General features: G+C 38.5%; 1 protein-coding gene across 7 annotated transcripts in view; it reads right to left on the reverse strand.

Annotated features, from left to right (window-relative positions):
- The window catches only part of tnr (tenascin R (restrictin, janusin)), a 187,589-nt gene that overhangs the window by 67,966 nt on the left and 106,268 nt on the right, over positions 1-13,355 (reverse strand). For 6 of the 7 annotated variants that reach the window (XM_042429200.1, XM_042429203.1, XM_042429205.1 and 3 more), the window contains 5 exons: positions 6,102-6,222; positions 4,440-4,662; positions 4,173-4,273; positions 3,147-3,309; positions 1,482-1,958 (listed from right to left, as the gene is read on the reverse strand). In XM_042429200.1, coding sequence (XP_042285134.1) covers positions 1,482-1,958; positions 3,147-3,309; positions 4,173-4,273; positions 4,440-4,662; positions 6,102-6,185 — 1,048 coding nt within the window. In that variant the 5' untranslated portion in view covers positions 6,186-6,222. The remainder of the gene's footprint in view (positions 1-1,481; positions 1,959-3,146; positions 3,310-4,172; positions 4,274-4,439; positions 4,663-6,101; positions 6,223-13,355) is intronic. The other variant, XM_042429202.1, reaches the window with a different exon arrangement.

The following is a 13,355-nucleotide window of genomic DNA, read 5'->3' on the forward strand; positions in this document are numbered from 1 at the left end:
TATTTCTCATAGTGGGAGAATATAGGCCACCATAATTGAAGCAAAAATACATTGCGCTTTCTTCAGCTTTTGATAACATGAAACACTTAGGCCTGTCACCCTACAGGTCTCTAGTAATTGAACTGCTTCGTTTTGTATTCAGCAAACTATCTCCTGCAAGCATTGGCTATTTTAGTCTCTAATTGCAAAGAAATGAGCAATTCGGACTCCCTCGTTCGGTATAGATATTAAATGGGAGGGTGGCAAGGAGGAATCAGCCAGAATAATATGATTTGCCGTCCCTGTCTTTCCATTACTCGCTCCTCTGTCTGTCCTCATCCTTCACTTTGTTGACAGCTGCCCCAAATGGCAGAGGAGGATCTCATATTTTGGCGTGAAGAGGTGGCTTTGAAACAAGCACAGCTCAGAAACTGTCTCAGCTGCAGCTAATGTGACAGTTCTCTCCCTAGATGAATGTGACTTTTGACAAATGAATGCTGTTACACCTTCTGCTGTCCAGCAAGTCACGCAGCACACCACCTGCATCTGAAGCACAAAGGGATTTGTTTTTCAAGGCTGTACATATACTAAAAATGATGGGGCTGAGAGTTTAATTTTGAAAATGTTGTCATATATTGTATTTAGTGTTGAAATGATTAGTCAATTAATCAATTAATCAATCCTCAGAAAATTAATCACCAACAATTTTGATAATTGATGAATAGTTTTAATTATCTTTCAAGCAAAAAGGACACACATGCTGGGTTTAACTTCTAAAATGGTAAAAAAAAAAAAATGCTGCTTTTTCTGTTTTATATCATTGTAAAAATATCTGTTGAATCAAATTAACCATTAATCAATTAATCAACAGATCAATCATCAATAGATAATCATTAGTTGCAGCTGTATTTGTATATGTTCGAAAGATTGTTTTGATTGGATTTTTTTCTTTCCATCTTCTTTAAAATCCACCACAAACATCACTGTATTGACTGTCAAATATTCGTGACATGTAACAGTGTGAAATCATCCAAGGCTGGATTTTTCTTTCTTTAAGAGCGACTTCAAGGGAAAATATCTTTGTTCATTATTTTATTTACCCTTTACACTGAAAAAGACACACCAAGATACCTTTTTGAAGATACTCACTAGATGGTTATCAGAAGCATGTTTTCAATTTCTGCATCCATGTACATTTTAGTGATAGTGCCAGCAATTCATGAACAGAATATGTGCCCACATTACAGGAAATCCCTCCTGGTAATGGAGGCACTCTGCTTAACGATGGAAAAGAAACCTGCTCCTGCTCAAGAATTCAGACTGGTTGGATTTCTGCTCTGGGTTACTTGATCCTGGTCACACTGACAGAAAGTGTTGAATGCTTCCCTTCCTAGAATTTCTGCTTCAGGGAATCGAACCACAAACTTCAGATAAACTACTTTTTGTACTTGACAACAGTCAGAGGATGAATTTGATGTGAAGGATAAAAAATAACAGCTTACCAGAGTTGCAGTCATCTCCAGCAAAGCCGTCCTGGCAGACACAGAATCCGTCCTTACAGACTCCCTTCTTGCTACAGTTGTTTGCACAGTAGACCAGCGAGCAGTCCTCTCCCACATACCCAGGCCGGCACTGGCACGTCCCATTGATACACAGCCCTTGGTCCGAGCAGTCATTGAGGCACCTCCCAACCATGCAGTCTTCGCCAGTAAAAGATTCTTCGCACACACACTCCCCATCGATGCACAACCCACGGCCCGAGCAATCTGAAGGGCACCGTGGCTCTGAACAGTTTTCACCTCCAAAGTCACGGTCGCACACACACTCCCCTTCTATGCATACCCCCTGGCCGGAGCAGTCGTCTGGGCAGCGGGGCTCAGAGCAGTTTTTGCCAGTCCAACCTTCCTCACAGATGCAGCCACATAAATCAAGGCTGAAACTGCCATGGCCACTGCAGCCTGGGAAAAAGTCTAAACGGCCTGGGGAAAAAAAAAGGTATACATGTAAAAAAATGATTTCAAAAATGGAAAAAAAAAATCTCAAACATACAGCCTTAAGATTTTAGCATCTTGGCTCTTGGGATGGAAATGTCTGATGAATGATGAAATGAAGTTTCAACAACTGTTGGACGGTTTGCCATTAAGTTTTGTACAAACATGTATGGTTCTCAGAGGATCCTACAGGCTTTGGTGATCCCCTGACTTTTCCTCTAGGCATTTTTGTTTTCTATAATTATTACATGTACTGCCATGAAATTTGGTACTTACATGCAAGTCCACTTCAGGATGAATTGTGAAAACTATAAGCTGAGTAAGTGCTGGGTAATATTACTTTTATTCCTATTTACAGAAAATTAGGCAAACTCATAGATTCCTCTTTAAGATCAACAACTGTCCGTAATTTATATTTTAAGAACTTGTCTACTTTAATATCAACTTAGAAGTTACATTTTATGAAAGTCGAATTCACTCTGAATGAACAGCCTTGATGGTAGAGACAGTAGTCAAGACATCAATAAAAAGCTGGACTAGTGTCTCATTTTCTGAATTTCCACCCTGCCATCATTCTCCTCAGCTGAGCATTCCATCCTCATTCTGATTCAGATCGTGACTTCTGGAGATAATCACATTCTCACTGTAGAGATGGAGCGTTTTCAGAAAATATTTGAATGGGGTGATGGTGTCAATGGACCAGATCCTTTAACCATAATATATCCTATAACTCTATCCATTCCAGTCCCCTCATATTATAATGGCAGCATCTCCTGAATAGTGAACACATTTTTTACCAATAGAAAAGGTTTCTTCACACCTTTTTGGGCCGAGACTGTGCAGCAGAAAAAAAAAAAAAATTGCCCTCCAGCATTAATAGTCTGCTGCCATCTTTCTTCTCTGTACTATCTCAAAAATCATTCATGGTATAAACAGTTTTTTCTACCTGTTTTACCTGTATTACCTGTTTTTTTTCTTCTTGTCACATATGAAACAGCCTGCTTTGAATGTTTTTCTTGCACTGCTTTATATCCTTACTTCCTACTGTAGATTCTAGAGTTTGACACCAAGATGTTTTTGTGCAAATACTCTTGGTAAAATTGTTTATATACAGAAAAACACCATCCTCCAACTTTATCCATAAGCTTTTGTTATTCTCTGTTAAACAACACTCACCCATGGCTGAGCTCTCCCCACAGCAACCAGATCCACACTGAGCTCTGAGCAGGGAAACTTCTCTCTCCAGCATCTCCACCCGTGTGGCAAGCTGCTGGATTGTGATTGTTGCCGGACAACCGCATGCTGCTTTTGGGATGTTGATGCGGTGAGTGAACGTTACCTGGACAAGGAGGACAGTTTGGTAAAGAAGCGTATTTTGGGATTTAAATGCATTAATTAAGTACATCTAAGAGAGATACATATTTTATTTATTTTAAAGTGATGCTCTACCCAAAATCTATTTTTCAAGTATCCAACAATCACCTGTAGCCCTGTCGGCGTAATAAAATATAAATTGCAGTTTTGTCTGTCAGTGGTAACTGAGGCTATAGTCAGTTTTCATGTTGCAATAAAAAGTATCAGAACATTTGTAGAAACATCTTTGAACACCCCTTGCATTGTCCACTTCTACTAAAGAGCAAGAGCAAAGAGCAAATGGTGGGCGCTTTTGTGTGTGCAAAACAATGTAGGCACCTACAAACAAGCTCACAGTCTTCTGTTAGAATAGAAAAGGGAAGTGATGTATTTGTGCTATATCTTGGCGAATGTGTGACTGTTAGATGAGTGGTTTGACAATTTTCTTTGCATGTTTTTATGTTTTCCACCTTGAAACCTGCTCACTGTTTGAATCCATTGTAACCAACTTGAATTCAAGCTTCCATTATTCTAAAGGATGAATAAGCAGTTTGTACAGCCACCTTCCTAGTCTGCAGGGTTGAATGTTTGATACTCAATAGATTGGGTACTTTAGTTTAGCTTTTGTGTGAAGTATAGCTTTAAATAAGTCTGGTTAAAATAAAATTTCACCATAAACATCTGCATGAAAATGTCTATGTGTGATGAAACAGATGTCCTTCAGAAATGTTTCCACTCCACATGAGACAGTTAGCTTTTCTTCACATTTCATTCTGTATCATCTGAAATATGTCATCTCTATGCTTTACTGCCAATTAAATGCAAATAAAATATTGCTAAAAAACTTACCTGGCTCTCAGCATCTAGGGTCTGTTCAGTGTACTCTGCTGGTCCTGTTGGATCCATAGGACCCTCCACAGAGGGTGTGGACCCCAGCTCAGCACGAGAACCTTTGAGATAAAAAGAATAGGTCTCAAAATATAAAAAAACCCCAGTAAATACAGCTTATTTTTGTGTCTGTGTGTAAGTGTGTGAACAAAAAGTGCCTCCAGGACAGCAGATAAAACAACTACAGTAAGTTTCAACCCAAACAGTCAATCGATCAGAAGACCTCACCATCACCTGGGGCGGGTGGCGCAGAGGCGTCCAGGTCGACCGAGCAAAGAGACTCCAAGGGTACATTGATGTTGTAGACGTGGTTAAAGACCACAGGTTGCTCCCACAGGGTTTGATTGGCTGGGGAAGCGGATGGGGGTTGATCCCCCCCTGGGGTCTGTCTCTTCACTCTGGTGGTACGAACCAGCTTACTGTCTCCTGATGGAGCAGCATGAGCGGCACCCTGCAGAGAGAGACAATGTGAAACGAAAAACATTGCATGTGGTTTGGACTCAGGGGTTTCCTGTTGTTTGTGCCCTTCATATCTTGTGTTTACAGAATGATGGAGGAAAGACCCGACAGGGACACAAAACAAAATGACATTGATATGTGCTGAATATGAGGGATTTTCTCAACACTCCCAACACTGACAAAACAATATTCACATTCAAAATTTAGATAATTTGAGGAAAACTGTGGTGACAGTTCAGGATTTTCAGATTGTGGTCTGTTTGTGTCTGTCAGAGAGCTCAAAGAATGTCTATTATATAAGAAAGAACAATTTCAAAAGAAAAGGAATGATGAGCAGAAATGCAGCCACCGGCAGAAAAGTCTAAAGACCATAGGATCAACTATTATCTGCCATCTTGTTGAATATGAACATTGTAGATTTGTTAAAAATGTTATTAAGTTATTAGTATATGATCAATGATTAATAGTAGTTGCCTGGATGTTCTCTTATAAGCTAAGCAGCAAAACAGTTATGTTAGTATGAAACAGTCTCATCTTACATTTCTTACAAGGATTAACAAACTCTACACTGCAAAACAAGAACAACATATTTCCATGTCTACATGTTTGACCTAGTGGTGAAGATGTCCTTTAGCAAAATATCATCATCAATGTATTATTTAGGATCTCTTACAAGATTCTCTTTCAAAACAAGTCAGTTAGAAATGTTAAAAGTCATCCACATACACCATTTTCTTACCAATTCATGGCGCTAACACTAGTTTAATTAGCTAGCTACAGCTGATAAAATCTGCCAGTGACAGTTGTCATTTCAGCTGCCAAAATCAACAGCCACCAGCTAGAAAGCCAGATTCTGTCTACCTTCCTCTATAGTCAAGGACCCATTGTGGTAAATCTGCTACAATTATTGTAAACAATCTCTGTGCCATGCGAGGATTGAAAGCTTGACAGACATAGCAACAGTACTTTGTACTTCTTTTTTTAGATTAGACTCAACTCTGTTGTCATTGCACGGAGAAGAAGTACTGAGACAACAAATGCAGTTTAGCATCTAACCAGAAGTACAAAAGAAGCAGTAAAGTGCAGTGCAGTGTATATATAAATAAAAATAGTAATGGTGGGTATGAATATGCTAAGATATTAACAGAATGAACAATATGAACAGAAGATGAGAGAAATATACAGTAAACAACTGATATGAAATGCTAAATACACACACACAGGGAATGTGCAGGTAGTCTGAATCATAACTACTCTTTGATACTCAAACTAGCCGGGATAGGATTTGAACAGATTTGTGCCCAGAGTCAAGTGATTAACATCTCTGCCAAAAATAGAAGATTGGAAATAAATATTAAATATGAAAAAAAGCCCTGGGCAGCTCCCTACAATGAAAAAAGTAGTGGGATATTTTGTCAGAACAGATTTTACCTGTAGAGCAAGAAACAGAACCAAAGCCAGGACCCAGCCTGTTGTGGGCACAGTGGCCCTGTGATGCTGCTGTGCCAGTGGCATGCTGAGAAGAAACCTTACCACTCCTGTCCACTCACACCTGAGAGAGAGAGAGAGAGAGAGGGAGAAAGAGAGAGCAAGGGAAAGTGAAGAGTTAGTACAACAAGTCTTCGGTATACATTTGTAGCTGTTCCAGTGTAGTTTTTAATGCGGCAGTATGGAAATATATGTGTATGTGCATGTCTGTGGGTCTTTCATGTGCGTGCATGTAAGGGAAGTCCCTCTACTATCGGCTTATCCTCTGTAAATGGTAAATAAATGCCTTTGATCAGATGTAAAATAATTGGCTTAAGAAGGAAAAAAATACTCTTCCAGGGATTAGGCAACCAGCTAAGAACCTTTGAATGTATTTCTCTGTGCAATACCAAATATTTGATCTTTCCACATGGGGGGAATCCAGAAATATTGCTCAGGGAGAGAGTTGATAGATGGATTTCAGCAGAGACATGGTTTGAGTGATGCCGCTGTAATCCCCTCTCCATTGAGTGTGGAAGTGAGAACAGGGACACGCTGAAATAAAAGCGGCACAGAGGAAAAACTGATGCGGATCCTTCAAGCCGACCGTCGCATATCAGCACAGACATGGTGCAGAGCTGAAGTTTGCTTTTAAGGCGACTATTTGGATTGTTTGTCATTATCAGCTGAATCAAACATCTTACACCAACTGCAAATATGTTTTATCATGCAAGTATGGTGATAGCTGGTTATACAAGACTAAAAAGCAATGATGTCAGTAACAGTGTGTGTGTGTGCGCGTGTGCAATCATTTTAGGCGCAATTCCCTTGAGTTTTAGCAAGTTCGTGCTTATATATGTGTGGGCAGTAATCCTTTCAGAAGGGTTTTTTTTTTTTTTTTTTAAAGCATCTCACAGCTGTGCCTGTGCAGAGTCTGTATTCAAGAACCTCTTTCATCACAACAATGCATCTCATGTTGGTGAAGCAGGCTATTGCTTTCAGCTGGCACCTTTTGTGAGAGCCAGATGGAAGTCTTCTTATCACACCTAACTGGCTCGGGCTGTTTTTGATCATTTAGGGTGAAAATGTTGAGACATCAGTGTATTTGCACATAAATGAGAAACAGAGAGATTCCCACTGTGTGCACAAAATGTGTCCCTTTAAGTTTGTCTCATTCAGGGAAAATAAAATGTTTTTGAAATGGATGCATACATACTGATGTCCTAGACTTTTCTCAGACTTCCCTTTTCAATAAACTTTGTGCCCACCTGAGCATATACTTCACTTATAATAATCTACAACTTTTGTTCCAGTACATGTGTGTACATTTGTGTGTGCGTGGTGAAGGGAAACACTCATATAGGTCTACAATGTTGTCACATACAGTATATCATAAAAGACCCATAAGGGAAAGATAGCTGGTCATATGTTACAATCTACAGCGTGCCTTGCCTCAGACAATGCTGCTTTTAAAAATGAATTTGGCCTTGCTGGAATCGTCTCCCAGCCAATGCTGCAGCCCCCCCTACGCTGAAGAGATGGAAAATGTTCTACTCTGAAACCTGCCCTCAAGCATGCAGCTGCCGTCTGACACGACACGAGCCGTTTAACTGGTGAATTCACTGAACAAATGAGAAGCGTGTAGATGATGAAGGAGTGAGATGGACAAAGCCAGCTGGAACCGTCCTGTTCACAGCCATTAGCTGAGGCAGCGTCCCTTTGGCTAGCTTCAGTAGGTGGCTCGGATGCATGCTTAAGGGATGTGATGATGATAAATGGCACTATATGGATTTTTAACTCACATTATGTAAAAAGCATGATGTAAAATGGCTCTCTCTAGCTCAATCAGGAGAGACTTCAATTTTTAAGTGACAATCATTTTATTGAACATGCATAATAAGATGAAAATGTGAAAAGTCCTCGATGATTAGATGATGTCATATTTATAAGAGGGAAGTTAGGGTGAGAGTAGAATAGGATATCCCTAATGGAGTCTAGACACTGGTTGTGGACGATGACTAGGGGAATATTGAGATCTGGATGATGAGAAGAGGAGCGGGCTTCTAGCACTGACATGATGAAGTGAAGGTGAATGGGGTGGCAGAGGGTCGTGACCATTCGCACTGAAATGACAGCTGAGGCGACAGAGAGAAGAACAGATTTAAACTTTGGCAGCTAAGATATGATAGGCTGTTAGAAATCGTGGTAGAATATGATTCGTTAACTAAGAGTACGAGAGCAGGAAAAGCGGGGAGAGAGAGAGAGGAATGAAAATGAATAAATGATTTAATAATAAATGTGAATAAATGTGTTGCCATCATATTGTGCTTCATTACAAATTTTTTTTAAAGCTGTTACAATATTGAAATTTGTGAATTTCAAAATGATACATCGGTCAATATTTGTTTTTTGTTGACATAAACACGTAACATAAAGAATCATTTTTGGTAAACTTTGCGGGTCTGTAAGTTTTGAATAAGTTCTTAATAATTTCCTAGAAGTTTCTTGGAAAGAATAATTTAGTACAAATTATATAAAAAACTGTAAGGTCGTTGAAAGAAGAGCTCCTTTTAAATCCAGGCAAATATTAATTCATTATCTATTTATTATTGGACATGTTTTATCACTGTATATGTTGAACTGTATGTTTGTCTATAGAAACATTTCACATTTTTACATGTTTAGATGAAGTTCTGTATGCCAAGTGAACACTGGCTATTTTAGCTATAATTAGTGCCAAATCACATAGCTCTTTCCAGGAAGCGTCTTGGAAATTGTCAGTGGTGGACTCTCTGGTGGACAAACTATGTAATGGTGGCGCTGTTTCTAAATTATATCAAGCATATCTTTGGCATTTCTGTACTTAAGTTTCTTGTTACTTATCAGCTGATCTATACGCTGATACTGATTTATCTGCTATAGGCTAAAGTCAGCTAATAATATCAGCCAATACTGTACATCAATTGGGCTCTATTATATACCAGTTTCTATTCTATAATGAAGAAATACAGGTAAAAATAGATCTATCATGAGATCAAAGTGTCATGCAACCTTTTTATTTCACTATAGACAAAAGACATAAAGGTCTCATGAACAGTATGCATGCAAAGTGTCTTGCCTTAAGGCATAGTGCTTTTAAACATCTACCAAATATAGAGCCATACATCAACTAACAGTGACAAAAGTTTGAAAGCGGCTCAAAGTCACAGGATTTTACGTAAGTCATCGGGTCATGGTTCAGGCTAATGCCCGCAAGCATTTCAATGCACAACGAGAGAAGGTTTTTCATGGAGCCTCAATTAAGGACAGACCCACTCATTCAGAGTGAAGAGAATCAAAATGCTCCAGGCGCTCAAAACTGGCTTCATTTACTCCCTTTTTTTTCTAGGAGAGAGAGAACACACGCACTTAGATGACATCAGCCAACACAAAACCAAATGTGCTGATAAATACACACACATATCCACATGCATGCATAGGAAAATACACACCAGCACATGTAAACAAGGAGAAAACCACGCTGTGTCATGTATCAGGTGTTTTCAGCCTTTCATTTTAATAACAGTCCACCTGTCTTGATGGTAATTAGATCTGTCAGCATGAGGGCCTCTCAATCTAGAGACACTCAGTAAAGGTGTAAGAACAAAAAAAAACTTTGTGAAATTATTTAGCTGCATGGCAAACTGAGTGCGTGTGTTCTTGTTTCCCATTAAGTCACAGCTAAATATTTTAGGCATGTAGACAAGTGTAAATTCAATGACTTTGAGAGTGCTCTGAAACAATGCTGTCACTTTATTTATTACCTGGTGATTTTCTTGAGAGAAATTGGATGAGTTCAACCCCTGCGAGGCTGAAATGAAACCGCCTGTTCCAATTATAATAAAAACCATGAAGGCACTTTATGGAATGTCACGAAAAGGTAAAATATTCAGGGTATACAAAAGAAACCACCCTGTAAAAAAAAATCAAAACCGTAAAATGAACCGTAGAAACCTGCACACTTATAAGTTTGATATTAAAAAAAATCACTTTGATCTTGTCTTTCTAACTTTGAGGTGAGCTTTAGATTTTTTTTTTGTCTTGAATCTTTGCCAATATCTTTCTCTTTTATCCACAATGTGGTTTATGTGAGTCGATATGAAAAGAGAATTGAATTTGAAAATGCACAGTGTAATTACACTGAGATACTAATCCAATCTTTGTCATGTGGATGAGTCAAAAAGAGTCCTTTTATCACATGCAGTAGATGCAGACATGGAGTTGGATATTGGAAGAGTAAGTGCTAAATGAGATATAAATACAACTTGTTTACAGAAAAGAAAATGTAATCATGAAGGCAAAAACAAAATACAAAAATTGACTTCATGCACTCACTGTATATGCTATTTATGACAAAAAATGAATAGATAAAATAATGTAAAGACATTTTAATGTACAGTTCTTTGTCATCCCTATTCTGCTATAGAGGAACACACTCAGCAGCTCTACATATCCTAGCTGCACAAAATCAATGGCAGATATTGAAAAAAACATCTTGTTGGAAACATTAGCGATTTGGAATATAATAATGGTAAATTACTGAGCTTGCTTCCTTTTTCCTAATGCCCCCAGAGCCGAACACTTACAGACTAATATCATTACATTGGTATCTCATCTTTCACAAATATCCCCCAAAGGTGCACACAAACAGCCATGCACACACACCCACCGAATATACGCATACACACAAAAAATGAGAAATGAATAAGGTAAGGAAATGGAAAAATACAGTAAATGAGGCTGAAAATATTAAGTTTGAATTAAATGGCAGAGGAAGGGAAATATATATCTTGCAGCTTTTTAAAATGTTCACCTTGGTAATGCTTTATTTTATAGATCCTTTCATTTTATACTAATTTCCTGGAAATCAGGAATGAGTAATTTGCAGGTTTTAATGGTTAATTTTTAGAACATTTGATGGAGGGGGTGGTGCAATTTGGTACAAATTATAACTCAAAAAAGTCAGTTAAAGATTTAAGAGTCTAATTTATTGAGAATGTTTCCAAATTAATAACTACGTACAAACCCAAATATAATGAATTGGCACTTATCAACTAAACCAACTTTACACTTTTTTCAGTTTTTTCTTATAATTTATACCAAATTGCAAACACCACCCACTCTGTAAAATTTCCTATATGTTAACTGTTAAATACCTGAAAAATTTGTATAAAATGAAAAACCAGTAAAATAAAGCGTTACCTTCACCTTTCATTTTTACCTTTACGTGGTTGATATTGCTGTATTTCATTGTACGTGATGTATGCAAGAGTTCAGTTTTCATTAAGCACCAGTGAAGCATCATTTTCTCAACTGGATTCTTTTGGCATTTTGGGATCTCTCCATGAAGAGGCAGAGTAGGGAGGGTGTCGGTAACAATCAAGCAGTTAAATGCAAATCTCTCTTTAGGGATTACTGGGATTTGTGGTTGCACACACCAGGTCAAAAGCTCACACTGTGAAGGGTTTTATGCTGCTTTATAGCTTTATCAAGAAATGCTCATGCTTATACACAGATTATGATTTAAAGGCTAACTGACCCTTTTCAGACCTATATGTTGGTCTATTTGACCTTGATATACACTGTAAACACTTTATTAGGTATACATATGCCTAGTAGTGGGTTGGACCTGGTTTTGCCTCCAGGAAAGACACGTTCTTTGGGGCATCAATTTCACAAGGTGCTGAAAATGCTCATTAGGGATTTTGGTCCTTGCAGAATTCATAGTCTATGCCGTTCCTGTCTGATGTTATAGCTGAATCAGATTTCACTTTGCTAACCTCCTGTTTTACCACCTCAGCTCTGTCACTGTCAAGTTTCTTGAATCATCAGACATGACTCACCGGGATCTTCTTTCCTCACTCATGTCTTTTCTTCCCGACTGTTTTCCTTGGACCTCCTTTGCTGACAAGTTTTGTTGTTGCTGGGTTTTTTTTGGGTTTTCTTTCTGACAGAACTGCCACTGACTACATGATTTTTGTTTATCACTTTATTCACAATAAAGTCTATACACTGTACTGTGAAAACCATCTCGTCTGGAAACAACAACAACTCTGCTTATATCACGCAGTAAATGGAGCTTAGCAAAAGTTGAGGAAGACTATCTTTTGCATGTCAAGCGTAGTTCTATTGCTCATACCGCTCTGTCATATACATCTCTCACACATGCTCAATCTATTTCCTAGACACACTTTCATTGTTAGCCTATTATCTGATTGCTGTCTAATGCGGAGAGATAGAGAGAGAGAGACATATTTAAAAAGTCTGGCATGCAGCTGTTATGCGCGCCCCTCCACCTCCCCATCTCCAACCAATCTCCAGAGGATCATCAGTCCCATCACTTCGGCTATCAGTCTCATCTGAAGTCATCAGCCGCCACCACCACCAGTGTCTGAACTCCATGGGGGGATCTATCTCATGGCTGCTCAGGGATGATGTCCTTGTGGAGTCCAAGCGCCAAAGACTTATGACTATCATTTCCATTCGTATTATAAACATTATCTTTTCTCCATTCACTTTCCTCTCCTGATTAAACTCATTTAGTTGAGGAGTAAGTGAATCTCTTGACTCTGTTTGCATACTTGATACAGTATATACAGCTGCAGCCACAATTCACTATTTATAGAAGCTGACTGTTTAAGTTAATGAGCAACTTTACCCTAATAAAGTATCCACTGACAATTTGTCCCCGAAGACAAATTTTTCTTTAAAAATCCAACTATACAGCAATGTGCTTGTGGCTCAATGTAGTGTGGTCAGTAAGAGGTGGCTGCGTTTCCAGACTGGTTTCCACCTGCCTCCACCTTTCAAACAAGTGACATTATCTCACCTACAGTAAAAAGCAGATTTCACTTGTTTAAAAAATACATATTACAAATTACACTTATACCTGACTTACTTACATCTCCGTCTATTTATCAATTACAGTTTTCCGCTTGTGTTTCTTGTTCCATTGGATCCATTTTCAGCCCCAGTCTCAGATCTCAGGAGTTTCCTTGATGAGTACAATGTTATCGTATCTGTGTCTTCACTGCTATTCAAGGTTTTAGTTATATTAAGTTTAAATGGACAGGAAAAAGGCATGCCCTCTCATTTGTTATTTAACTTAGATTGATAGCATGTTATGCTATTCCCATTAGATTTAAGATTTCAAATAGAGTAATTCCTGTAAGAGGAAAG

The sequence above is a fragment of the Thunnus maccoyii genome, chromosome 12 (assembly GCF_910596095.1).
Source record: "Thunnus maccoyii chromosome 12, fThuMac1.1, whole genome shotgun sequence".
NCBI lineage: Eukaryota > Metazoa > Chordata > Actinopteri > Scombriformes > Scombridae > Thunnus > Thunnus maccoyii.